The sequence below is a fragment of the Pinus tabuliformis genome, chromosome 5_2 (assembly GCF_031772625.1).
Source record: "Pinus tabuliformis cultivar Carrire ecotype Pingquan chromosome 5_2, CPIR1, whole genome shotgun sequence".
NCBI lineage: Eukaryota > Viridiplantae > Streptophyta > Pinopsida > Pinales > Pinaceae > Pinus > Pinus tabuliformis.
This window is the reverse complement of record NC_142306.1, coordinates 351,473,021-351,500,914: the sequence shown is the minus strand read 5'-3', so window position 1 is coordinate 351,500,914 and position 27,894 is coordinate 351,473,021. Positions and strand designations below refer to the sequence as shown.

At 43.0% G+C, this 27,894-nt stretch overlaps 1 protein-coding gene across 1 annotated transcript in view; it reads right to left on the bottom strand.

The window, feature by feature from the left end:
* LOC149158927 (Chaperone DnaJ-domain superfamily protein) overlaps window positions 1-27,894 on the bottom strand; it is a 228,331-nt gene that overhangs the window by 143,642 nt on the left and 56,795 nt on the right. Inside the window, exon 4 of the mRNA XM_089436371.1 lies at window positions 10,811-10,888. Coding sequence (XP_089292497.1) covers window positions 10,811-10,888 — 78 coding nt within the window. The remainder of the gene's footprint in view (window positions 1-10,810; window positions 10,889-27,894) is intronic.

The following is a 27,894-nucleotide window of genomic DNA, read 5'->3' as shown; positions in this document are numbered from 1 at the left end:
CTGCTCTGCGTCACAACTTCTGGGGACTGCATCACTCCTTCTGGCTGATCGATCTGTTGGATGGATGCTCTATCCTCTGGCCCTTCGATCTCACACCCCGGATCTTGACACTAAATCTAATTTGCTCCTCAGCAAATTCATGAATCTCTCCAAGGCCTCTACATTGCCTTAGAGTGGCTTTACGTTGTCCAACGTATCTCTACGCTGCCTCTTTTGGATCTCTCTCGGCCTCCTCTGCAATGTATCCTCGAATCAGGAAATTCTCCAACCGGAAAATTGCCCCTGCCCCTCACTGTAAGAAATCTCTTCAATGACTTCTCCTGCAACTGTTGCGCTGCTCTCTTGAGAAATCGATCTCTTGATCTCACTCGATGTTTTTTCGAAATTCCCATCAAGCCTCTTCTTATAATCTTCTCATTGATCAATCAACGGCCCAGATTAGATTCTAATCAATGGCTCAGATCATCTTGACTTGATCCTCGTCTTCTTCTAGACGATTCACACCCAGTTTAATTAATACCCTTTAATTATTTTAATTTCCTAAGTTTAGACTTACGCATCCATTAAAAATAATTAATAATTTTAATTAAACCTTCTCCAAGTGGAATTTCCCAAAATGATTTCTAGGTATTGTGGAATGCATGTGTCCTAGCCTTCCTGCAAAATCTTGAGGCTAAAGCACACTCAATGCTACCAAAAATCAACACCTTCATCATATAGGAACCCATGATTGTCCCAACCCTTGGTGGGCAATGAACCACTCTACCTTAAAAGGGGCTATTCACTGCTATATCTAATGCATCATGCTCTTACCCCTTAAGCCCCAAGCAATTAATCAAAGAAAATCATAAAAGGGCAAAAGGCATATAAAGAAGGGTGGAAAAATCAAGGTCAAAGCACCTCATGTACCACGACCTCCTATACATTATAAACCCAAGTGTAGGCTTCCATTTTATTAGCTACCCTTGTAACCCAGCATGTGGCCAAGGGTTGCCCCTTTTCATCCCCTACTTCATTCACCTATCTGTCACATGCCACGACCTTTTGAAGGATGTACCTTGAACATATTATCCCCTTTAGAAGTAGAAACCACCGAATAGGATACTTGATTAACCCCACTTGGAGTTACGAGACATTGGCACATCTTGAAGCCCATTATGGAAGGGTAGGTCATTATGAAGTCCCCACCTGTGGTCCATGATTGGTAAGCTCATTTACTCAATTTATCTAATGACTTGTTGTACTGGAAGGCTAGGGGACGCATTGGATCTTATGTAGGATTGTAGATGGTCTCCATCTTGAGTTTGGTCTCCCTATACAAGGTCCTAATCCTCCAAAGAGCTACATCGGAACATGTAGGGTGTGTGTTGAGAGCCATGGACCTCCATAGCAGTAGACAGCACTCCATGGATCCCCGAGGATGGTCAGAAATGCTCGAAATACTCCCATTGGACAAGGAAGATGCACCTGGTTCACCTTTGCCCCGTCGGCCCCACAGATGTACCATGCACTTCGCAGCTGACCCAAGGCATGTAGGATGATGTGGCATCCCCTACACCATCATCAAAGCCCTTGCAAATAATCTACAAGCATCTTCAACCCATTTGAAAACCCATGAGTTTATTATTGTGCCCCCACACCCATTGGGAGCACCATAGGTTTATTGTTTGGAGAACAAGGGGCCAACCCCTTGTTCATCACTTTTGAGGGTCCTACTCTTCATTATGGCACCCATGGACCTCATGAGACCTCTTAGAGGGCTCTACGACATGTATTATTCATCATTTGACCTCTTACGAGGCATGCTCTTTCATTTGTGAGTTGGTTTGGTGGGCTTGTCACCAAAAGTTAGAATATTAGCACATTATTTTATTTTTGGGGCTTATGTAGGCCAAGGAGACTAATTCGAACTCCTCATTAGTGTATAAATACAAGTGAGATGAGTTCATTTTCTCATCATCACTTTGGATTGGATCTCTTCTCTCTCTTGAGAATTTCACACCTTTTCTTGGAGGATGAATTGGAGCTTTATGGATGATTTTGATGTGTGAATTTGGTTTATCTTATCTTGGAGCTTCTCTATTGTCAAATTGCAAATGGTTGGATATGTTCTATTACATGTAAGTACATGCTTTTAATGCTATTCTTGTTTTACTTTGTCATATACACTGGATTGGGATTTTCGTTATTTTTAGGGCTAATTACTGCATGCATTTACTGCTTAAATTGTGGAATTTTGTCTCTATATAGCATCTCTCAATGTATGGGCCATGTAATTTGAATGATTTCTCCTAGGGATAATTCTATCAACATTTTCATCTTGATAAGCCATCATCACCTCTTACACATCGAAGTATAAAAGTCGCAAGGTTGCATCTCTTTGCCCTAGAAGGCTAGCGAGGTAGTCTTGAGGCCTCCTTGACTAAGAACCAAGGTCCTCATTCATATTTATCATAGACTCCATTCTCCAAAGACTAAGGCACTGATCTACCAAGAGGTGGTCACCTAAAATCAATTCTTTTTCACCTTTTCCTAGGTCTAACCAAGTTGGGTCACCTAGGGCATCATTTTCCCGACAAAATAGCCCTCTAAAAAGTTTGATCTCCTAGCCTCTCTTGCGTTGGTGTCTCCTCAAGGCCTCCAATTTTGAAGCCATTCCAACGGTGGAGTTGTGAAAAAATCCAAGCCCTAGCTCTGAGATCAACTTGCCCTAGTATCCCCAAGGCTAGTGCTTCATAGGATCAATTCAACACCTTCAAGTGAAAAAAAAATTATTTGATCCTTCCCCGCTCCTTGTCTAGGTTAAGAACATCATTGGTTGCTAAATTCTTACCTCATAACCTAAGCTGGGTCCACTTGGTCCCGTGTGGTCCCATTCCTTTGAAAAGACAATTCTATTCGGGATACCAATTTCAATAAGGATTTTAGGGATTGGGAATCCAAGTTTTGCAAGGATTTTAGGGATTGGGGAGCTCCTTCACAAGTCACACTCCATTAACCTAGCCCTTAAATCCTCACCTCCTCCTCCTAGAAAGCCTTGTACCTTAATTAAGAAGCAAGCAAGCCCCATTCTTGACTCCCTTCAAGGAAAGGATCATTGAGGTCATTTCATATTCATTGTTGATCTGTCCTTCACAAGAGACTCTCTATACACCGAGTCCCCTCCCATCGGTGAAAGTCTGTAAAGAGTATGGAGTCTTAGCTGAGGTGACGGTGGGCTAAGTCTCCATCGTTGCACTTGATCTAGCAGTTGCCCCTTTAGGATTCCCTTTTAGGTCCCCTGCTAATTTGAGTGGTAACAAGCCGCAATCTTGAGTAGCAGAGGAGTCAGTGAGCAAAGTCGTGACCTTGGGGAGCTTTGGGATAGGCGTATGGGTCACTTACACCATGGAGCACTGAAGACTTTCAAGGAGATTTCCACAGGGCTACCATAGTGCAACGTAGACCGGCATGATGTCTTCAAAGGTTGCACACTTGGCAAGTATGACAAGACATCCTTCCCTAGCAGAGACAACAGGGCCAAGAGCATCTTGGAGATAGTTCATTTGGATGTGTGTGGTCCAGTTTCCTCTCCATCCCTTATGGGATACAGATACTATGTCACCTTCATTGATGAAAACTCGAGAACGACTTGGATCTTCTTCATGAAGAAGAAACATGAAGTATTCTCGAAATTCATGTAGTTCAAAGCCTTGGTGGAGAACCAGACTAGTAAAAAGATTAAGGTGTTGAGATCAGACAATGGTGGGGAGTACATCTCCAACACCTTTAGGGACTTGTGTGCCAAGGAGGGCATCAAGAAACAACTCACCCCACCATATAACCGTCAGCAAAATGGGGTGATTGAGCGCAAGAACCGGAGTATAGTTGGAGTGGCTAAGGCCATGTTGCACGACCAGGGGATGCCAATGTTCCTTTAGGAAGAAGCATGCACCGTTGCAGTCTTTCTGCAAAACAGGAGCCCACCCACATAGGATGCTAGGCAGAGTTACACCAAAGTAGGCTTTCACTGGCACGAAGCCTGACATATCTCACTTCCATATATTTGGCAGCCTTGTTTACTACCATCTGCATTCTGATAACTAGAAGAAGTTGGAGCCACATTTTTGTAGGCTAGAGCAAGACGTCCAAGGCGTACAGGGTGTATGTCCCAACACTGAGAAAGACAGTGACCAGGCGTGACATGAGATTTGAGGAAAGTGCTCTTAGGAAGTCCTTAGAGCGTGAGCAAGCAACAACATAAGGTGAGGAGTAGTAGGCTCCAAAGAAGGAGGCTCACCTAGCTCCACAGATTCAGTCATAGCCATTTATTGGACAGGTTGAGTAGCACGCAGATAAGGAGACAGTGCAGGAACAATAGAAGAGAGCAAAGCGAGTGGATCCCACTCGACCAATGACTCCTAGCACAAGGTGAGGATGATCCAAGTGGGAAGATTAGTTGATCAGGGAGGCTCAGGAGAGAGTCAGAGCCCCCAGCTCCACATTCAGAAAAAGTAAACAGCCACAGAGATATACAGGGTACATGGCATTAATGACCGAGTTGCTAGACTCAGAGCCTTCTTGTTACAAGGAGGCAACTTATCAGCAGGTATGGTGAGATGTCATGGTGGAGAAGTATTCCTCCATCATGAAGAATGATGTATGGGAGGTAGTGCCAAGACCGTTTGGCAAATTAGTGGTTGGATCGCGGTGGATCTATAAGATCAATCACGGAGTTGATGGGAGTGTGGATAAGTATAAGGCTAGATTCAATGCCAAAGGGTTCTTTCAGGTTGAGGGGATACACTACGATGAGAGATTTACACTCGTGGCCTGATACTCATCCAGTAGGACCATATTAGCAATTTAACACTTGTAGCTCAGATGGGGTGGAGGATCCACCAAATGGATGTGAAGACCACCTTCCTTAACAGAGTTGTTGACGAACAGATTTATGTTGAGTAGCCTAAGGGGTTTGAGGCTTTCAACAAGGATACACACGTATGTAGGCTGAAGAGAGCCTTATATGGGCTCAAGCAAGCATCGAGGGCATGTTATGCCCGAAGAAATGGCTACCTTCTAGGATTGGGCTTCACTAAGAGTGAAGCGAACCCCAACCTGTACTGCATTGTGGTTGGAGGTCTTTTGCTCATTCTAGTGTTGTACATGGATGAAATGATATTGACAAGAGCAGATAACTTGATCCAAGATTGCAAGAGAGATCTTGCAGAAGAGTTTGAAATGAAGGATGTAGGGTTAATGCACTATTTCCTTAGGTTGTGTTAGTTTTTGTAGCACCAAACAAGTGTTCTAGTGTCGACTTCGGTCAAAGAGGCTAAGGAACACAAGATCTCCAGAACCTAAAAAAAGTTTAAGGAGAAAACACCCAAAGACAGCTCAATTAAATTAATTGATCGATAATTAAAAAATGCCTAAGTCTAACTTAGAGAAATCAATTAATTAAAGGGAATTAATTGAGAAATGTCAAAATGCTCTAGAAACTCACATGGATTAACTTTGAGATGATCTTAGCCGTTGATGGGGATATAATCATGGTCATTGGTTCTCCAATGAGAGATTATAAGATCAAGACGTTGGGTTGGAGATAGACACATTGAGTGGGTGAATGATCCAGGCAGATCGAATTTCCCAGAGAGCAGAGATTCAACCAGAAAGAGAATTTGAGCCAAGAGATCAGTAGCAGACGCAAAGGAGCAACAGTAGATATTCCAGAGGAAAATTCTAGTGTCAGAAGAGTCAGTTGAGGAAGGTCAAGTTATTCCACAAGAGGTTGCGCAGGGGCTTGCACAGAGCCTCATTGAGGCAGTTCGATTTTGTTGGAAAGGAGGTCGATTCAGTTGCCGGAGGCTGGTATAATTTTCCAGAGGGTCAAAGAATCGCTTCCAGAGGCAGCAACAGGTAAGACGTATTGATCAGAAGCAGTTCCGAGCAGTGCGAGTCACAGGCTGCACAAAGGTAGCGCAGAAGCCTGCGCAAGGGTGTTCAGGGTGCTAGTTCGAGTAGCTAGATTGTTGTCAGATTGCTTGTGGAGGAAGGGAAAAATTCCGTTAATAATTTTTCCAGTGATTCCCTTGGAGAGGATTGTCAACTTGGCATCCAGATTGTACTCAGAATTTTTGTTGTTGAAGAATAATAATAAAACCCTCATCTGTTGCACTGATTTTCCAACATTAGGTTTTCCTGGAGACATTTGTCCAAATATAACGGTGTCAATTTTATTGTGTGTGCTCTATTTTCTCAAATTCAGTTTTATTTTCCACAACATTTTTTTATTGTAAAGAAATCACAGTGTGATTTATTCGTTATTTCTCGTAACAAAATAAACTGAATAATTAACCAATTAGAAGAATAAAATCCAATAGTTGCATTTCAAGGAATTTTCACAGGCTGGAGGTATGGCAAGGTGATGGGGAGATTTTCTTGGGACAAGGCAAGTACATGCAGGAGATTCTCATGAGGTTCCACATCCAAGATTGCAAGCCCATGACCACGCCTCTAGTCACAAACTAGAAGAAGGTGGACGCTACCAGAGCAAAGCGAGTTGATGCCACTCTTTATAGGAAGCTTATAGGGTCATTGATGTATTTGGTGAACACATAGCCCAACATTTGCTTCACAGTTAATCGGTTGAGCCAGTTCATGGTTGAGCTGACCAGATTGCATTAGGTTGTTGCCAAGCAAGTGTTGAGGTATCTCAGGGCACAGCAGGTTATGGGTTGTTGTACAAAAAGGTTGATGGAGTGAGGCTTCAGGGCTTCACAGGCACAGATTGGGCAAGGGGTTCCACAGACAAGAAGAGCATTTCAAGTTGCACCCTCTATGTTGGATCAGCAGTTATTTCGTAGTTCAGCAGGACGCAGAGATCGGTGGCACTGAGCTCAGTCGAGGCCGAGTACATGGCTGCCATCCTGGCAGTTTGTGAGGCCATCTAGTTGAGGAAGGTACTTGTTGGGTTGTTCAATCAGAAGTTGGAGCCCACAATCATGCACTGTGACAATCAGAGTTGCATTAAGCTCTTTAAGACTCAATGTGTCATGACCAATCCAAGCACATCAAGATCCGGTACCACCATACCAGAGATTGTGTTCATAGGGGTAAAGTCAGACACCAGTATGTGACTCTACAAAGGAGCAGACAGCAGATATACCCACCAAGGCCTTGGCAAAAGTAAGATTTGTCTACTTGAGAGACAAATTGGGCATAGTACAGAACCCCTTCCTCTCTAAGAGGGAGTGTTGAATGGAATTAGAGAGCTTAGACTAGTCATTAGTGTTGAGTGAAAATATCAGTCTATGATGCTTAGACTAACAGAGAGACCCACGGATTTCCACCTTTGCAGATTTATTTATTTCCTATGTATTGACTTAGGAAAAAACTATTTTTCTTCCAACGTCAATTTATAAATTGATCTCAGCCTAATATTAAAAAGTATTCTCAGCCTTGTGAGTGCTTAGCAGGGCCCAAGTCAAATTGTAAAGGGGAGATAAAGCAGCTTGTGGAGTCAATTCGATCAAGGCATCAGAAAAGCGTGTGCTCTCTTCAGCAAATTGCAGCCAGTGAGTTCAGAGCTAGGGCTTCACTTCCAGCACAGAGGGGCCTAGGAAACGAGGCCATATGACCCTCAAAATTTCCAGTCCAGCATTTCCAAACTGCAATCTGAGTTCATTTGAGCAAAGGGCTGCGCAGAAGGCCATACGAATCCGTATGGATTCCATACAGCGGCATGAGGGAGAGGTGTTACAAGATTTTAATGTACTTTTGTCTTCAGAGTTTATTTTCCACTGCAAATCTTCAGTTAGAATAGTCAGTATATTTCGTGAATGTATTTGAAAGTTCAGTTTCAGTCTCTTTCACTTCAGAAAATTCATTAAATTAGCTGTTGCCAGTTGGGTATTTAAAATCTAACAGCCATGAGCATTACTTTTTGCCTCTAGGCTTCGAGCTATATTCATAAATTACTTGATGAACTTTAGTCTTTGATCAAATAATAAAATGAGACCTTAAGTGGTATTGGTGACTAACGCACCCTTGATAGCCCTCAACAATACAATGTACTTGTGGAATGCCTCCAAGAGCACAACTTTTGAGCTCCTGATAGTCAAATGGTCATGTTCATCCAATAACTAATGTTAAATGGGCACCGAATGGAAAACATATGGGTTGGCTTGACCGATTATGTTGTACACCTATGTGGCTCTGCACCTAACAAGCAGCTAGAGTAAATTAATTTTTGATTTCATGTTTTCATTTTCTTTATTTGTTTCTCTAGATGCAGTCCCATTCACTTGATAATGTTTTTCAATGAATACAGTTAAGAGGCTTGAAAGGTCACCATGCCTGTATGGGTACACTTGGTTGGAATGATCATCTTCTCAAGAAAGCAGCTTGCAATTAGGAGAAATACAATATACTTCATCAACAGAACAAAGTGCATGTCATCCTCTAACACTGGAATGACATTTTCCTATTATTATATATGGTTTTATACTTTATTGAAAAAATTGCCATGTCTTCAAAATGTTTTATAATTTAAAGAACTAGCCAAGACTTAAAAGGGTTTTATAATTCAACAAAATATTCCACAAGATTTTATAATTCAGTGTAAAATTGGTAGTTCGGTGAACCAATAAGATGCTAGAGCCCACTGTTACGCATCATAATCAGAATTGCATTAGTATTTCCAACAATCCAATCTCACACAATCAATCTAGACACATATAGATCAAGTATCATTTCTTGAGAGATGCAGCAGAAAGGAAAGCAATGGTCATGGAATACATTCCTACACATTCTCAGGTGTTCACATTCTGACGAAGCCTCTAGCAAACGGGAAGTTTGAGTTGCTGCGACTCTAGAGACAAGCTTGGTTTGGTGGAGAACATGTTCCTCAAAAAGGAGTGTTAATTTTTGTTGGTCTAATCCTATTCTCCAAAACATTTCCTTCATCTCCTAAAAATTAGAGTTTCCTAAATCTATTTTTGCATTGCTGATGGACTAGTGATTAGCAATTGTTTCTCTCTCCTTGTGAACCTCACTCATCATGCATAGTGCAACTTCTCTAGAGAGAAAATGTCAGATCTACATCAATTCGCTTGACACATGTCAATGAAACTTCAGTGGGACAATGTCCCATGCCAACTGACCTCCTCTGTTTAACCAATGCGTCAATTTTGGAGATTTAAGGGTGACTTTGGATATCTTCTTCATCTGTCAGTTTCCTCCTCCTGCCACTCCAATGCTTGAGTTGAGCACATGGCAAGTCAAAGGGTGAGTCAACTTGAGAAAACTCAAGCAAGTGGACACCTACCTCCCTAGGGTGTCTCTCTTGTTCTTTCTAGTGTAATGAGAATATTATTATTTTCTGTTACAGATGTCGAGCTCATTGGTCTTGATTTTCAAAAGGAGCATTTCTCAGATCTACTGCTCATTACTTGACAGATTGATCTGAAAATCACATATGTTGCATCTCTACTCCTTAGCTACACTTATAGAGTATTTGTTCTGAAAAGGAAAAACTTCACCGGTGTTTTGTAGGGCTTTTCTTTTCAGATCTAGGTTTGGTCTTCAAATTCACACACTGCATATCATGAAGTGAAATTTTTAGCAAAACTGTAATGTCATAGAAGTTCAATTGAGTCTTTCTACCGATGCCAGTTGCCTCACCTTATTATTGCAAGAGGTTCTATGTTTTATAACCCTGCCAATACAAGTCAGGTCTTCCCAAGTAGTCTTTAATGCTCAAAACTTTGGATATCCCAAGCTTTGGGCCTCTACCATTTTTCCACAAGTAGCATCTTCATTATTATCTATTAATTTAAGCTTTTGCGACAATGAGTCAGTGGCCACACCTTCAAAGGCTTTTAGGAGAGCCAGCAACTAACAACACAATTAAAAAGCTCTGAAATTAAGAGTGCTATAGCAGAAACTTCAAGGGAAGGATCCAGACATTTCTGCCAAGATAGGAAACCGATACTCTTTTCTCAATTGAATACCTGATTCAGATTGATCTTTGGACAGTTTGCCTTTAAAAAGAGCAAAAAAATGAAATGGGGTTGGAGTTAAAGGGAGATTTTGAGAAGACTATTAGAAGATTAATAATTGAGTGATGAAGGTCTTTCAAATGAAGGGAGATTGAAACTCCCAAGATCCTTGGAAAAGCGAAGAATGGTGCAGGGATGATATCTATCAAATAAAGATAAAGACAGCCATAGTGAGAATTAAACAAGACAAATTCAGATATGTCAACCACAACTAGAGATTAAGTCAAACCAGGCTGTTGATGCAATGGAATGGATGGAGTGAGATGACATTAGAGCAGGAAGCTAGGGAGAACTCAAGAGATTAGACGAGCAGTAAGTGTCAAAAGTATAACAAATGGAATCACCTTATCATGTAAAGAAGTAAGACCCATAAGAACGCTGAAAATTTCAAATTAATCAACACGTATGGCATGCCAAAGTAAAAGGATACTGACACAAGTGAAAACCAGTAGCCCTTATGCTTTCCCTAACCCATTATAGTATATGGTTCTTTATTTTGTTATCTATAAAAAGAGCAATTTTGAGAACCACAAAACTTAAAACTTATCATCCCACTCCTTGAGACAAAACATATCTTCAAAGGTTGACAAATAATTCCATGAATTAATGAAAGGCAACATGGGCACAACAGAAATCATATAACAATGATTTTCCAGCCAGCAATAACATATCGTAATATTTTTACATCTACCATGTACCAATGTCATTTAGAACAAAGAAAATAAGATAGTAGCAGATTACTCCAGATCTATGACTAAAGAGAATTTTACCTCTTGCTATATTGAACTGGGTAACAAGATACTCCCTCTCCTGAGGATCCAATAGTAGCTCTTGAGCTTTTGCTATAGCTGCATATAAATATATTTGTTAAATTAACCTGTGTCACCTAAAAATTGCATTGAATTAAATATAAGAAAAATAAGTTGTAATCCTATTAATGCACAGCTCTACCTGATCCGGAATGAACAACACTAAAACGTTTAGTTTTGTTGAAAATTGTAGCCATGGTCGGTATTTCCATCAATGAAAATAAAAGAAAGAAATTGGAAAATTTGAGTTTATATTTTTCCCTCCTAAAATATTCAAGTCGGCCTCATGTTGTTTATGTCGGCTGGGCCCCAAAGAGGCACACATTCGACCCCCCCTTGGAACTCCTCCACCATTTGCACTAATCACATTGTTTAGTCTATCTCTGATCCAGCAATTTTCAGAAGGAGAAAGGTGGGCCGAAATTTCAAGAGGAGGGTTTGGGATTTCTTCTTGTTATTGGGTAATGGTTTGGCTATTCTCTTGATGCTGTTTCTCATGTATTGATGAACTATGGACTCTCTCTCTCATAAAAAAGAATTTCTGGGTTTTCCCCTTGTGGATTTTTCCCTGGCCTCAGGCCTAATTTCTAGTGTCTCTTGTCTTATGTTTCTACTGTGATGTGTGACTGCTCTTTCAAGCTTAATGAACTAATTTTCTTATGCTGCTTGATGTAGTTAATGTTACATGAATTCTAATACTAATGATGATTATTTGAAGTTAATAATTGTATAAGAATATTTTGTTCTAGCATTTCCCTAGTAAATTCAACAAGTTTGGCCACCAAATATTGTACATATTTAAAGGGCAATATTATATTGATTATGCTACAATTATAACTTGACTGCTCACATTTTCAGGATAAGTTATAAAATCAGCAGTCAATGAATCAGTAGGTCCAAACCATGCAAGGCATTGCAAGCGCTTCCATATAAAACATTCAATGATAAGAACTACAAGAGGCACCAATAGCAGAACACTTACAAATTTGATCTAGGAAGGAGAATAATTAACAAGATGACTCAAAGTTTATCAATGAAATAATCAACCAACATTGGTGATTCAGTGATGATCAACACCCACCCGCTTTGCTATGATTTTTCGATCCTTTCAGACACCTTTTCCTAAAAGAATTCTATAATAGAGATTGATCACATGATGGATCAGATGCACATGTGTGGTCTATGACAAATTCTACTCTAAGAATCAAAAGAAGTGCCAAATTCAAAATAGGGAAAATAAAAGAACACCAAAAATTAGCTCTAGATTACGAGACTAGCCCCTTTATGCACAAAATTCAGACTCTCCCAAGCAAAAGATCAAACTTTGGAGCTCATAAACAGAAAAATTGTCACCGTCTGAATGGACAATAGGTCGTGATTTTAATATGGTTTGGTTGGATGGAGAGAGGGACAGGATTGATCCTGGCTCTTGATCACCTTCTAAAAGGGAGTTCCTGGAATAATTACACCACACCCTAAAATTTGCAATAATTGAAAATATAAGCATAAGAAGTGATCCAAATGGTTCACATGTTAAGGATAGCATTGTTGAAAAAGGTACCAAGGAGGTGTTTCCTAGTGCTTTTTACCTTAGCCTAGGAAAACATGTGAACCCACCTTTTGAGTGTGATTTTATGAGATCATTAAAGTCGTGTGACTTTTTAGTCATTTTATGAGGTCTTAAAAGTACCGTGTACTTTATAATATTAAAGGGATTTTATGTTTTTAAAGTAACTTTATGAGAAAAAAAGGTACATGGTACAAAAAGTTATTAAAATGAATAGAGGGGGTCCTTAGTGAAGGGGGAGACATGAGAAGGGGTCAATGTGAGATTAGATCTCCACCCCTGATAAAGAGTAGCTGAGATCTAATCTCAGCCCTTGATCTTAGGGATAGGGCTTCTCATCATTATGGAAACTAAAAAGGGGGAAAAGGCAAAGAGGAGGCTCATTCTTCATGTGTAGTTTTTGGAGAAGAGAAGAGAGGAGAGGATAAGAAAAGAGGTAAAGGATGAGATAGCAGTAATGTGCTGAAGGAGAGACTGATTTGCAACAAGCAGATTTCCAGACAGAGGCACGAATTCCCAGGCTGAAAGTGTAGCACAAACCCCGAGAAGTGTTCAATTTTGTAACTATGGTTGGTCTTCATAATGTATATTTGGTCCTTGCTGTATTTATATTGATTATTGTAAAGCATATTTTAAATGCTAGAGTCAAAAGAAAATTATATTTTGAGTCAAGCCCCATTTTGACTTTTAAAAGAGAAAAAATTGAAATTTTGTTGGCTCCAAGTTCGTCAAGTCGGCCTCCCTCCCAGTCAAGTCAACCCAGGCAGAGTCACACCCATTCGACCCAGCCCATTCACTGAATAAAGGCAGTTCGACCTCCTTCTCATGGCACCAATTTGCACTCTCTCAAGAAGACAGTTTCTGGGCATCCTAGCAAAGATCAAGAAGGACAAGGAGGACGAAAAGAATGATTAATTGTATCTCTCTCTCTCTCTCTCTCAAGCTCGCACTTGTGGATAGACTCTCTCTCTCTGCAGTTCACATATTTCTAGGGAGTTTCTGTTGCAGGGTCTGAAATTTTTGGGCAGTTGCTAGAGGCTGACATTTTAGGATTCTGGCAGCTGCAGGATGGTCGCAATTCTGGGGCGGATCAGCAGAGCGAAGTGCTAGATCAGATTGGGAGGCTTAACTTGAAGGGTTTGACCAAGTGTGCCCTAGTTGATGACTATAAGGTCTAGGTCTGTCTCTTGTTGAACAGAAAAATTTCTCTATTGCAAAGGTTGCTGGGTTTTTCCCCGTAGCGGGTTTTCCCAGGGTAAATCTTGCGTTCTCTTTGTGCATTGTGATCTCTATTATTCCACTGCTTTAGTAGTGTTGAATTTCTGAAATATAATTGCTTAATGATGCATTGGAATAATCAAAAGAAGATCAACATCAAAAGTAATTATCAGTTCTCAGAAATATTGTGCTAGTCTCTAATGCACATTGAAAATCAACAAGGTAAGTCATCCTCAGCGCAGATTTCAAGGAGACTCGGTGCTGAAATCGAGGTGGTGTCAGCGCATTAATTGTGGTCTGACATGCCCGAATTTTGAGGAGAAAAAGTCAGGTCTGAGGCTCGAAATTCGAGATAGGGAAAGTGTTGTTAGTGGCACAAAAGTCAAGGGCATACAGTCAGTCCGACAGTGCGATTTTCAAGGGCATTTATTGCTGAGCAGTGACAAATTTCTAGGGACAGAGGTCTAACAGCAGCATGAAATTTGAGGGCAGTTATTGCTGGTCTGTCGCACATAATTCGAGGGGTCAATGTCTGATTGTGGCATGAATTTCAAGACAGCAGTTTGAATTTCTAGAAGCTGGTTCAAATCTTAAGGAGATAGATAAGTGCCCGTGTAATTAATGCCACAAATTTTCTCTGAGATAAAAGCAAATAAAATCCTCTTCCAAACTGGTTTTCCCTTCAGTGTTTTTCCAGGGTCTACTTGACCAAAAATCAGTGTCTCTAAATTGTTCTTGCTTGTGATATTTTTTATCTGCTGAAAGTGAAAAGTAGTGGTAGCTTCAAGTGTTTTAATTGCAATTTTATATTCAAGTTTAAATCAGCAATGAACATGGGGTTTAGGCATTAAACTTGATGAGAAAAACAAATTGAAACCGGGTGGGGCCATAGGACACAAAATTTCTACATGGTATCAGAGCACAAGTCAACCTACCGCTGATAAAGTGCAACCAGCAAGCATAAACCAGCCTATATACCTAGAGATTTGTGGTTGAGAGGGAGATTGTTTGCTCGTTTTTAGTGTTCAAAAGTTGTGTTGGTTGAGAGTGTCAAATGACTACTGGTTTGAGGGTGGAAGATACGTTGAGTGGGGCTGAAAATTTTGGTCTCTGGAAGGAGAGGATAGTATTGTTGCTTGAGGAGTTTGAGTTGTGGGATATTGTCGAGAGTGCAGCAGTTCCACCTACTGATCCTATTCAGTTGGCATAATTCAACAAACACAATGTGAAGGCTGAGAAGATCCTTCTTGATGCAGTTAAAGACCACCTTATACCTCATGTGTCAGGGAAGAAGTTTGTTTATGAGATGTGGGAGTCCCTGATAACACTTTACCAGAGCACAAATGAGAATAGGAAGATAGTGTTACGTGAGAAACTAAGAAACACCAAGATAACCAAGACTAACACAGTGACCTTGTACCTTACCAAGATCACATAGGTAAGAGATGAGATGGCTGCAATGGGAGATCTTGTCCCTGATGACCAGTTGGTCAGGATGACATTGAGTGGTCTTCCTAAGAAGTGGGATGGATTCATTGATGGCATTGTTGCTAGAAAGCATCTTCCAGATTGGAGGAGGATGTGGGATGATTTCATCCAGAAGGAGACCAGGAGGAGTGCTAAGAGTGGCAACCAGCACAGTGGGGTTGATGAGGAGGAGAATGTTTCCCAAGCAGCTAAGGGCAAGAAGAAATCCAAAAAGGGGCCTGCTAGTGGGACCAAGCAGCAGAAGGGAAAATAGAAAGTACAAGAGAAGGACATGAGCAAAGTGAGATGCTTTGCTTGTCAGAAGATGGGTCATTATGCCTTTCGATGTCCAAATAAGAAGGGGAAGAAGAAGGGTGTTGCAGCATCAGCCCAGATGGATGAGTTTGCCACCAAATCCGACACAGAGTTTTCTTTAGTGGTGAGTCTTGCCACTAGTGTTTCATCTCCTAATGTTTGGTATGTAGACAATGGAGCTTCTCGCCATATGACAGGAGTCAATGAGCACTTTACAAGTCCTAATGAGAGTGATATACATTTGGAGGTGGTGCTTGTAGATGATTCCAGAGTCAGAGCAGCGAGTGTGGGGACTTTATCCTTTCAAAGGGGGTCACAACCTCCCTTGAAAGTGATGGAGGTCCTATATGTTCCACCCATGGTCACTTTTTATTGGTTGATTTCTATCAGTTGAAGATAAAAAAGATTCAAAAATTTGTTAAACAGAAATTTCTGAAAAGTGGAGTTCTCTATTTTTTAAAGAATGAACTTCAATCTTTTACTTGTCAAAAGGAAGTTTATGAAGGGCCACCTTTCTATTTTTGTGGAGGATATTCTAATGTTCCAAACTTAAATAAACAGTGATATGCAAAGCAAAAACAATTTATAGCACATAAATTTTAACAATCAGCAAATGCTCATAAAAACTCCAGAAGTAATAACCAGATGAGCCATTTTATTAATCAATGGAGCAAGTACAATAATATGGAGGAATGAACCTGCACTTGTCTCAATGGCAAGCGTGACAGAACCCAGGTGATAATACAATGATCTCAAATGCTAGAAATGACTACTCCTCTAATGCTCTGCACTGCCCAGAAAACTACATTGTTGGCTAGAAAGGGACTGCAAGAAACTCCACCTCCAATGCTCAGAAAATGCTGCAAATTTAACCTCAAGCTCCTTGACCAAAACCCACAAAAACCCAGAAAGGGTTTGGCCTATCTCCGAGCCAAAGTCGAACCCACAAAATGGTGTGAATTCCCTAGCTAACTAGCAATTCGCCCTATTATAAGAATTAGGATTTCAAGCCCGAATAGCATCCGGAAAATTCTGAAACTTTAACCATGGACTCCTCTCAAAAAACCCAGAAAAACCCACGAAGGAATTTGGTTGGTTTAGACTTCTGAAATTCAACCCCCTTGGAGCCCAGCTTCAGCTGCAACTGCAAAACTCGGCCTACTGGAATCTGCCTGTAAATCCTCCCAGAAATGGACCTAAAGTGCTAGGCTGAACTCTGTTATCAATCCCCTGACTTCCTGTTGAAATTTCTAAGTCTTACACATTAGAAATCCTTGTTGCATTATCTGGTTTAATTTCTCCTACTTGCTCATTCCATTAACAAGTTATTTATAAATATAAACACTGAAATAAACATGAATGCAGCCTTAACTCATATCCAGATCAGCAACTAAAATAACTGAGACAAACACACAAGGGACACTGTTATTTTTAGAAAATCCCCGGAAAAACCCAATGCGGGAAAACCGGTGCAGTAGATATGAGGGTTTTATTATTATGCAATTTTTTGAATACAACTAGGGTGCCCGAAATGGCTCACCCAACAGAGAATGCCCTCGGTAGTAGTACCTCTCCTCGAAGACGGATATTCCGTTTGATCAATCACCGGATGAACGATCCCACAGCAACAATGGCAACTCCTTAGCTGGACAGCGAAAGCTGATCCAAGCTTCTCTGCTGCTCTATATCACTCTGTAGGGACTGTGTCACCCTCCCTGACTCACCAGCACTCAGTCTGCCCCACAAAAATTCTCTCGGCGCTGCCTCTTGGCCCTGCGTCAGCTCTGCTAACCTCTGTGCAACTACTGAAGCCTCTACATCACCCCTCAGACCCTCTGCGTCACCCACGCTAGCCTCTTCAGCCTCTGCGTAGCTCCTAGCTGCCTCTGCGTAGCTCCCAGCTGCCTCTACGTCAGCCTTCCTAGGCTCTGCGCTGTCTCTCTGGGGTATCTTTGCCTCTCTACTATGTATTCTCGGCCTCGTGCCGAACTGCCCCTCGCTACAACAGATCACTGGTTCGATTCTCTCAGCAAACCCCACTCCGGAAAATCGAAATGACTGATCAATATGGTGTATCTTATACTTTTCCGGTTGAGTCTTCAATGGCCGAGATTAAGTCTCTAATCAACGCCTAAGATTAGATTTGGCTTGATCGATGTAATTTAGAACATTCTCACCCAATTTTATATTAATATCGATTAATATTTTAATTTTCCAAAGTTTAGACTTAGAAATCCCATTAAAAATATTAATTATTTTAATATCTCTCCAACCGGGTGGAATTTCCCCAAACCATTTATGGGCCTTGGAGATCTTATGTAACTTAGCCTCTCCACCAATTTTCATGGCTAAAGCACATCCGATGCTACCACAAATCAACACTCCCCCTTAGCGAGGAATGTGCTCTAGTAATGCTTCACCACTTAAACATCACACTGATCCCTTCTGCACCGGTACCTGTGCTAATGCTTGGCCTGCTGCCTCACATCATCTGCACTGTTGCTTCTTGTACTACTTCCCATGACACTGCCACTGCCACTGCTACATCTGTACTGTAGCTCCCTCCTAATATGTTGCCCATGTTTCCCCTAGTACTGCCATTGCTAACTGTTGCACTACAACTCAGTTACCGAGAAGTAATTAACTGATCTACCCAAATACTGACATCTCGGTCAGTCTGGAAGCCTCATGAAACAGAAGTTTCCTCTACTGCATACACCTCTGTGCCTCTTGCACTGCTGCAACCTCCACTATGCTGCCTCAGATTTCTACACTCAAGCACGGCCTTGCTACTCCGCTACACTTTTCTCCACCCGACCTTTGTCATCCTGCTACTATCATTAAGGGCTCCCGTAGCCGGATATGATCCAAGAGTTTGGGCACCTCAAGGATCCTGCCCCTAATATGTAGTCCTCCTGACTACAACTCGATGTTTCCCCACCTCTTCTCTAGAGGTGCATGAGCACTCATGGCACAGTCATCATCAGTCTGGACTTCTTTCTCTGCTGTAGCTGGAGCTGCCTCAGAATCGGAAGCCTCTCCCTTGTTTTTCTTCCTGGGACACCGGGATGCATAATGTCCCAGCTCCCCACAGTGGAAGCACTTCACCTTGGAGATGTCCTTCTTTTTCCTCTTCCCTTGTTGTCCCGCAGATGCTAGAGCCGCATCTTCCTCCTCCTCTTTCTTGATTCGACTTCCCTTGCCACTACTCCCCGCCTTGGTCATTCGTTTGATCTCTTCTTGGCGAAGAGCTGCCCATATCTCCTCCCATTTGGGAAGAGTGGCCCTGCCCAAAATACTTTGGACAAATGTCTCCCACTCCTCAGAGACTGCGTTTAGGGTTGTCCTCATTATGAACTCTGGATCCGGTGTAGACCTCATAGAAGTAAGTTGGTCACGAATCTCCTGCAATTTGAGGAGGAACAGATCTATCTTCTCTCCCTTCTGCATCTGATACGACCGCAGTTGATTCTCCAATAGCATATTCCGCTGCATGGAAGTGACCTGATACAAGGTCGTCAATGTATCCCACATCTCCTTTGTTGTGTTCTTTTCAGCAATATGTGGTATGACATGATCTTTGACCCCGTCTAGGATCATGCACTTCGCCCTCACCATTGCATCCTCATACTTCTCATTCTCAATTGGGTCGATCGGGATAGCCACGGCTCTTAAGGCGAAGTCCTTGATGCGATGTCGATCCAGGACTGCGAGGATCCTGGCCTTCCAGATGACAATGTTGGAAGCCCTGTCCAACCTATCCTGATGCCTCAATCCGTTCACTGCTACTTCAACTCCTCTTCTGGAATCCCTCTGAGTTTCAACTTCCCTCCTGGAAATCTCCATCTAAGTCCTGATTTCCCTGCTGGAAATCCTCCCGCCAAATGTCGAACCGCTCCTCTCCAATCCTCCTTGCAACTGCAACTCGTATCTGGATTTCTTGGCTAGAAATCCGTCAAGGTAGCGACTCCCTCTACCTTGGTTCTGTCTCCGTAAACACTATTCTGCTTCAACAGAAATAGCGTCCCACCAGCTCCGCAAATCACAATTTGTCCACAGCTCCCCAAGCCCCAACAACCAAAGAAAACTAAGCCTTTCAAGCTCTGTGCAATTCCGGCAATGGCTAAATCTGCACCTCCTGGCCACAGCATCGATCCTTCCTAGCTGAGAAAGATGACCGAGCACTGCATAGGTCTGATCTGCCCCTTTTTGCCTTGCGCTAACCCTCCTTCTGGCTCGAAATGATGACGCAGGCCCTCTGCATCACTTCTTCTCTACTGCTTTTGCACTGAAATAGAGTTCTCTCGGGACAGTTGCTACTGCTGCAAATTCTTCAGATTATTGTTGGTGCCTTCAGTTCTCCTGTGATCTGCAATGCTCTGATACCATGTTGAAATTTCTAAGTCTAACACGTTAGAAATGCCTGCTGCATTATCTGGTTTAATTTCTCCTACTTGTTCATTCCATTAACAAGTTATTTATAAATATAAATACTGAAATAAACACAAATGCGGCCTTAACTCATATGCAAATCAGCGACTGAAATAACTGAGACAATCACCCAAGGGGCACCGTTATTTTTGGTCAATCGTCCCCGGAAAAACCCAATGCGGGAAAACTGGTGCGGCAGATATGACGGTTTTATTATTATGCAGTTTTCTGAATACAAATAGGGTGCCAGAAATGGCTCACCCAACAGAGAATGCCCTCGGTAGTAGTACCTCTCCTCAGAGACGGATATTCCGGCTGATCAATCACCGGATGAACGATCCCACAGCAACAATGGCAACTCCTTAGCTGGACAGCGAAAGCTGCTCTAAGCTTCTCTGCTGCTTTGCGTCACTCTGCAAGGACAGTGTCACCCTTCCCAGCTCACCAGCACTCAGTCTGCCCCACGAAAATTCTCTCGGCGCTGTCTCTTGGCCCTGCATCAGCTCTGCTAACCTCTACACAGCTACTGAAGCCTCTACATTAGCCCTCAGACCCTCTGCGTCACCCACGCTAGCCTCTTCAGCCTCTACGTAGCTCCTAGTTGCCTCTACATAGCTCCCAGTTGCCTCTACATCAGCCTTCCCAGGCTTTGCATTGTCTCTCTGGCACTATCTCTACCTCTCTGCTATGTATTCTCGGCCTCGTGCCAAACTGCCCCTCGCTGCAACAGATCACTGGTTCGATTCTCTCAGCACACCCCGCTACAGAAAATCGCACTAACTAATCAATATGGTGTATCTCCAATTGACCCTCAAGCCTCCTCTTACAATTTTCCTGTTGAGTCTTCAACAACCGAGATTAAGTCTCTAATCAACGGCTAAGATTAGATTTAGCTTGATCCATGTCATTTAGAACATTCTCACCCAATTTTATATTAATACCCATTATTATTTTAGTTTTCTTAAGTTTAGACTTAGGAATCCCAGTAAAAATATTAATTATTTTAATCTCTCCAACCGGGTGGAATTTCCCCAAACCATTTATGGGTCTTAGAGATCTTATGTGCCTTAGCCTCTCCACCAATTTTCATGGCTAGAGCAAATCCGATGCTACCACAAATCAACACTTCCCGGATGGGCTTCCGGCCTATGGCACCTACTCCTTAGCTCCACGAAATTGTTGGACTGGCCCTTTACGCTGTCCCCAAGCCCAGTAATTCGAATTGTTGGGATATTGGCTCTACTGGCCCCAAAACTCACAAGAAAAGTTGGCCCTTTGCTTCTCTCCCAATCCTCTAACTCTCCCAGCAAATGCTTGATCACTGATAGCTCCAAACTCCCCCTACGTATTCTCCAACTAGCTAGAAATACGCACTCCCTGTTGTGGTTGAATGGTAGTGTTGTAACACACTCCCGGAACTCCTAAAATACTTATGGAATTGCCTCTCTAGGACGGGCACGGATGGTCCCCAAAATTAGAGGTTGAATCTCCCGCTTGAGAGATTCGTGGCTAAACAGCCAGTTGACTCAACTAAACAGCAGAGTGAACAGTTAAGTAACTTTGATTGCAAGGTGTAAGAATGGATCCAAAATGAGAGCTGCTCCCTCCTTATAACTCCTTGGGTCTCCCTAGCCTCATGTGGGCCCCTCCATCCACCTATTCGACTTTCCCTAAGTCGAAAATGATGGGTTCTCTTCCTTAGCCAAAATTGTGCAAAATTGTGTAGCAGCACCCTGTTACAAATGTATTTGAGAAGAGACATGACAGTCTTCCCCTCCCAAATGTTGCTTTCTCTCAAGCAACCTCAAAGTTAGGTGCTCCAAAATGTGCTCACCCTCCCAGGTGGCATCCGCATCCAGCAAGCTCCTCCAATGCACCAAAAATCACTTGTCCTCAAGCAATGCTTGAGCAAGCATCCTCTCTAACTGTTGCTCCCCACTGTCACTGCAAAATGTGCCAGGGTCCCAGATGTGCCACTGGATCGTGTGTGACCTCTGCAGTGTCCTAATATGAAAAAATCCTTCAATACCAGGATCCCAGGCAATCATGTCCAACATGAATCTCCCCTCACTCCACTCACTATCCTGCCCGGTGAAAGTACCAAAAGTCCCCTACTCCATCAGTGACTTGCTAAAGCCTAATGGAATATATGTATGATCTCCCCCTACAGTAGTCGGCGCATCCCTAAAGGTTATTGAGTTGTGAAGAGTTGTGATGCCCCAGTTCCTTGCTAGTCCCAGAGTGGTGCCACCATGCTGACGTTGCGCTACTCTGACTATGTCATACTCCCCATCGTGCACAGTCACTATCCTCCTCTCCCGAAACTCGATGGTGGAATACTGAAAGAGGCGAGACACATCCTGCCTGGGCATCTCCATGGCACCAAGACCTACCTATCCAAATCTAACTCCGAACCTATGCAGCAACAGAGAATGTCTACCTCCCATATGATGAAACCCTCTGTGAACCCCCATGTGTCATGCCAAGAGCGAACTATATTGCTCTCTGCCACGAACCTGCTCATCACAAATGATCTATCGATCAACTGAATCCTTGCATCCCATAGCCAGACCTGTTGGGGCATAGCCCTGTCAACCGATGGAATCCCTCGGGCCCTCGTCTCTAGTCCCTGCATGTGATCACTATATAGGCTCCATATATCGTGGGCTAATCTAATGCATGTTAATCTGCCCTGTGCTTGCCACTGTGTAGTACCGATGATCGCTGGAAGCCAAGTGTGCCAAAGAGCTACCCCCTAAATGCAACCAAAAGATGGATATCTGATACTTGTAATTGACTCAGGGTATGTGGATCCCTCCTGTCCCTGCCAACCATCTCCCCTGGGTCTGCCATCCGTCCTCTCGATAATGTGCCAATATAAGGTCTAGAGCCCGGACACATACTGGGAAACTACCTCAGTCATACCCGATATCCTCTACTCATGCATGGTCCCGACATGCCCTGAGAAAAGAGTGACACATGTCTCCCTCGTGACTAGCTCCCTAGATGTAGGCTCGGTGATGAACAATATGCCACCCCTGCAGATGATCACCTCATCCCCCAACCTGTGGCTGTCAACTGACGCACCAACCCAATGCCACTGCTAAAAAGTCTCCCCCCTAGTGCGTTGAGTGTCACCCAAATATCTCGAGTGAGCTCCTCGTCCTTTGCTGCTCATGCCCAGAGTGCAAAAAGTCAACAACAAAATCGACTATGCCCATGAGGGATGTAGAAGAGGGTCAGGGGTGTGATTCCCCGCGGATACCATCAAGTATCGCTCATCTGTGTCCTCATCGATCCTAGGTGAAATACACCCAAAGGTATGTCCAATGTTTCCGTCCAAGGGTCTCCATGGAGGCAACACTACAAGACCTTGTTGTGCGGCACTATACACCCCTGCATACCACCAATCATCCCAGTACTCCTGGACATGCCACTGTACACCGCAGCCTACCCCTGTACACCGCTGGATACCCTCAGCTACGGCTATGCCATCCTGTATTGGCTTATGTCCCGCCTGTGTCACTGTACCTGTCACTCCCCGCATGTACTCAATGCGATGTGAGGCACTCCCACTCCACAGCGCAGTCCAACATACTACGACACACCACCCTGCATCTCCATGCTCCTCTGCAAGCCCTTACTCCTCGCTCCATAGCCCCGCACACCACTGGATGCTATGGCCTAACATTGGGCCTATATGCATCAAACTGCATCCCTCTACATAACACTGGACCCTATGACATAACTCTGTGTAGTCATGTGTACCACTGCCCATTGTCGTACCACCCTGTAACATACAGTATCCTGCATGGGCCAAAATATCCACCTCTGCTAGTACACCCTCCATGACGCGGGCTACATCCCCCCATCTTCTCTGAAACACCTGAGCGGCCCGACTCCCCACATGCTAATGGAAATGACACTACTGCGCCTATCCTCAATAGTCCATGCATCCCATATGTTAGTAAGAGAGCACTCTCTCCATACCATGCCATGTCTGATAGCCTACCAATGCCACCTCCTCCTACCAGCTCCTGCCAGAGTAAGTTAGTCACCCTGTGACTCCACGCACTGTCAATATGCCAAGACAACTCATGAAATCTGTGTGCTCGCCTGTCAAACCATCCTGTCACTAGTGCTAACTGGGGCTCTGATGGAGATCTAAAAATGTGGGTGCGGTCAAGCATCAAGTCCATCACGTAGCTACTGCCATCACCTACCAGCTCTATGATGTGATGGAAAATCCCACCTGGATCCCAAAAACAGTCCTTCTGGTAATCCATGGCCTCTGCTGACATGTGGCCATGGATGTATCCAACCGCCTAACCTACTCCATCAAGTACTAGTTCAGCACCTCTCGCCATCCAATCCCAAAGGAGAGATCGAATGTGTAATCCTTTGTGGAAGGAACAAGCCCTCCAAGCTGATGTGGTATCATGCTCAGCTCAGTCCTGCTAACTTGTCGACCCCCTCAAGTTTGTCTAGACAACTCGACCTCCCTCAATCCAATGCATAAGGGTGGGTTGATAACGCTATAGACCCTGCTAGTGGGCCTCTAAAGTGAATTGTGCTGAAAACCCAACGCGCGGCCTCTATGTCCCCTCATCCATGGCTAGCTGAAGGGATGGCTGTGCATCCTCCTCCATCACGGGCTTGACATGAGCTTTCGACTGCTCCTCCATAGACAACCCAATATGCATGATATGCTCACCAGTCAACTGTTGGCAACTATCGTCTGGCAACTCCGTCATAGATCTAGAAGCCTCTATACCTATCGGCTCCTCAACGACGATGGAGCCATCTTCCGGCACCTCATCAACCTGTGGTGCATTGTTATCACCTGAGAACTCGGTCACAACCCCAAATACCTCATCAATGGATGATGCCTCATCAATGGGTGTATGCTCAACTATCTCCTTGCCAACCATGGCCCCTTCAACTACTCTTTCATCTTTTTCCTTAATACTTCTCATCATCCCTGCAAAATCCCACTGAATCTCCATTGGTTTGTGCATACCCCTTAGTTCACAGAATTCCCAAAAAGAGAGGGACGCCTGAATGTCATAACCCAATGATTGGTATGCCCTCCAGTTCTCCCCCAATAACTCCACATCAGTTGCAATCATGTCCAGATTCCCAACTGAGGAATGAATCAACTTCTTCCCCACATCAACCATCATTTGTTGTATCCTCACCACCTCATTCCAAGTGATCGCCATGTTGTTTGATTCTAGTCTTTCCCACAGGCTGAGCCAAGAACTAGGCTCGGATACCACTGTAATGTACCAGACTTAAATAAACAGTGACATGCAAATAAAAAACGATTTACAGCACATAAATTTTAAACAATCAGCAAATGCTCATAAAAACTCCAACGGTAATAACCAACTGAGCCATTTTATTAATCAATGGAGCAAGTACAATAGTATGGAGGAATGAACTTGGGCTTGCCTCAATGGCAAGCGTGACAGAACCCAGGTGATAATAGAATGATCTCAAATGCTAGAAATGACTACTCCTCTAATGCTTGGCACTACCTAGAAAACTACATTGTTGGTTGGAAAGGGACTGCAAGAAACTCCACCTTCGATGCTCAGAAAATGTTGCAAAAATTTAACCTCAAGCTCCCTGATGAAAACCCACAAAGGGTTTGGCCTATCTCCAAGCCAAAGTCGAACCCACAAAATGGTGTGAATTCCCTAGCTAACTATCAATTCGCCCTATTATAAGAATTAGGATTTCAAGCCCGAATAGCATTCGGAAAATTCTGAAACTTTAACCATGGACTCCTCTCAAAAAACCCAGAAAAGCCCACGAAGGAATTTGGCTGGTTTAGACTTCTGAAATTCGACCGCCTTGAAGCCCTGCATCAGTTGCAACTACAAAACTCGGCCTGCTGGAATCTGCCTGTAAATCCTCCCGGAAATGGACCTAAAGTGCTAGGCTAAACTCTGCTATCAATCCCCTGACTTCCTGGATGAGCTTCCAGCATATGGCACCTGCTTCTTAGCTCCACGAAATTGTTGGACTAACCCTCTGCGTTGCCCCCAAGCCCAATAATTCGAACTACTGGGATGTTGGCTCTGCTGGCCCCAAAACTCACAAGAAAGGTTGGCCCTTTGCTGCTCTCCCAATCCTCTAACTCTCCCAGCAAATGCTTGATCACTAATAGCTCCGAACTCTCCCTACGTATTCTCCAACTAGCAAGAAATATGCACTCCTTGTTGTGCCTGAATGGTAGTGCTGTAACACACTCCCAGAACTCCTAAAATACTTATGGAACTGCCTCTCTAGGGCAGGCATGGATGGTCCCCCGATGCAGAGGTTGAATCTCCCACTTGAGAGATTCGTGGCTAAACAGCCGGTTGACTCGGCTAAACAGCAGAGCGAACAATCAAGTAATTTTGATTGCAAGGTGTAATAATAATGAATCCAAAGTGAGAGTTGCTCCCTCCTTATAACTCCTTGGGCCTTCCTATCTTCATGTGGGCCCCTTCATCCACCTATTCGACTTTCCCTCCAAGCTATTTGAATGGGCCAATTTGAACTCCCATGTGGGTGGCCCCCACATTCCACTAGCAACCAAATAAAGTCGAATTGCCTCCTAAGTCCCTAAGTCGAAAATGATGGGTTCTCTTCCTTAACCAAAATTGTGCAAAATTATGTAGCAGCACCCTGTTACAAATGTGTTTGAGAAGGGACATGACAGATATGTCGGATATATTGGGTATGAACTGAGGATTGAGTGTGGAACAAAGTATAACTGCCATAAGTCACAAGCTCCTAATGCGTGTTTCTTTCTTGCAGCCATCTCATTGTAATTGATGTTGTGTATATGTTGTCATTGGTCCCAAGCATTGAACTACAGACAGAAATAGATATGCAAAATATCCAAAGAATGCCTCTACGAAAATTAACTTAAATGGATCGCCAAAGAATCATCAATGTTTTTCTAAGGATGGCGGAATTGAGTCTTCTTATCATCATGAGGATATTTCTTCCAATTTTTCAGAGCACAATTACGTCAAGTCGAGCGTGGATGGAAGCTGTAGAGCTGAAACTTTTATGGTCACTTGAAACAGACGGTAAGGCAGCAGAGGCAAGAAGAAAATCTCCTTTTTCCATTAGAGAAGGAATTAATAATGAACCGGAATTCTTCAAATTGCAAAGATCAAAATACCAGTGTATGGAAGATGTCAGAAAAGGCCTCCAATACATCAAAGAAGAGGAACAAGGTGGGCAGCAACAGAACTTGTCATTGTGCTTGAGGACAAGCAATGTCGGGAAGGGGCGACTGCAATGTTCCCGAAAGTTAATTTCTTAAGAGACGAAGTAGCCTATTGATCCCCGTAGGCTATAGCATTGGATAAAGGGGAAAACCCCAAAATACCCCATGTATGGGCAAGTTTTGATGCAGCTGGGAAAAGAAACCCAAAGTTGGGGTTTTGAGTGAACTGCACTCAACCAATTAAGGAGAAAAATCCTCTCAAGGAAATCTATAAATACAAGAGGGTTAATTTCATTTAGGCATCAATTTGTGGATTAATTTATCAATGTTTTTCTTGAGCCTGAGGCTCTGAGGGTTTTAAGACCTCTTTCACCTATCAATTTCGGTGGCGAAAGATTCCACCCTAGTTAATAAAATTTATTTCTCCTCTACTCTTCCTATTTTCTCTATTATGTTCTGGCACAAGAAAAAGATCTCTGGAAGGTCAGCAAATTATGTGATAATCGTTCTTTGTCTTGGATGCGAACCTTGTGGGGACACTCTCTGTTTGGATAACAAAATCCACGAGCATGATCTTCGATTGGCAACGAATTTTCTATGAAGTCAATTCTTGTTTTGGGTACAGAAATAACCACTTGGACAACATCATTATTTAAATAGCGAGTTTTCGTTCTGGCACAATTTGATCGTCTTGTCCCAGGTCCAAGGATTCGGTCCATTTGGAAATAGCACAGATTTATCATTCAATTATTCTACACTAAACGAAATTCTTTGTCCTGTGGATAAATACAGGGGTCAAAACTGATGTTAGATTTG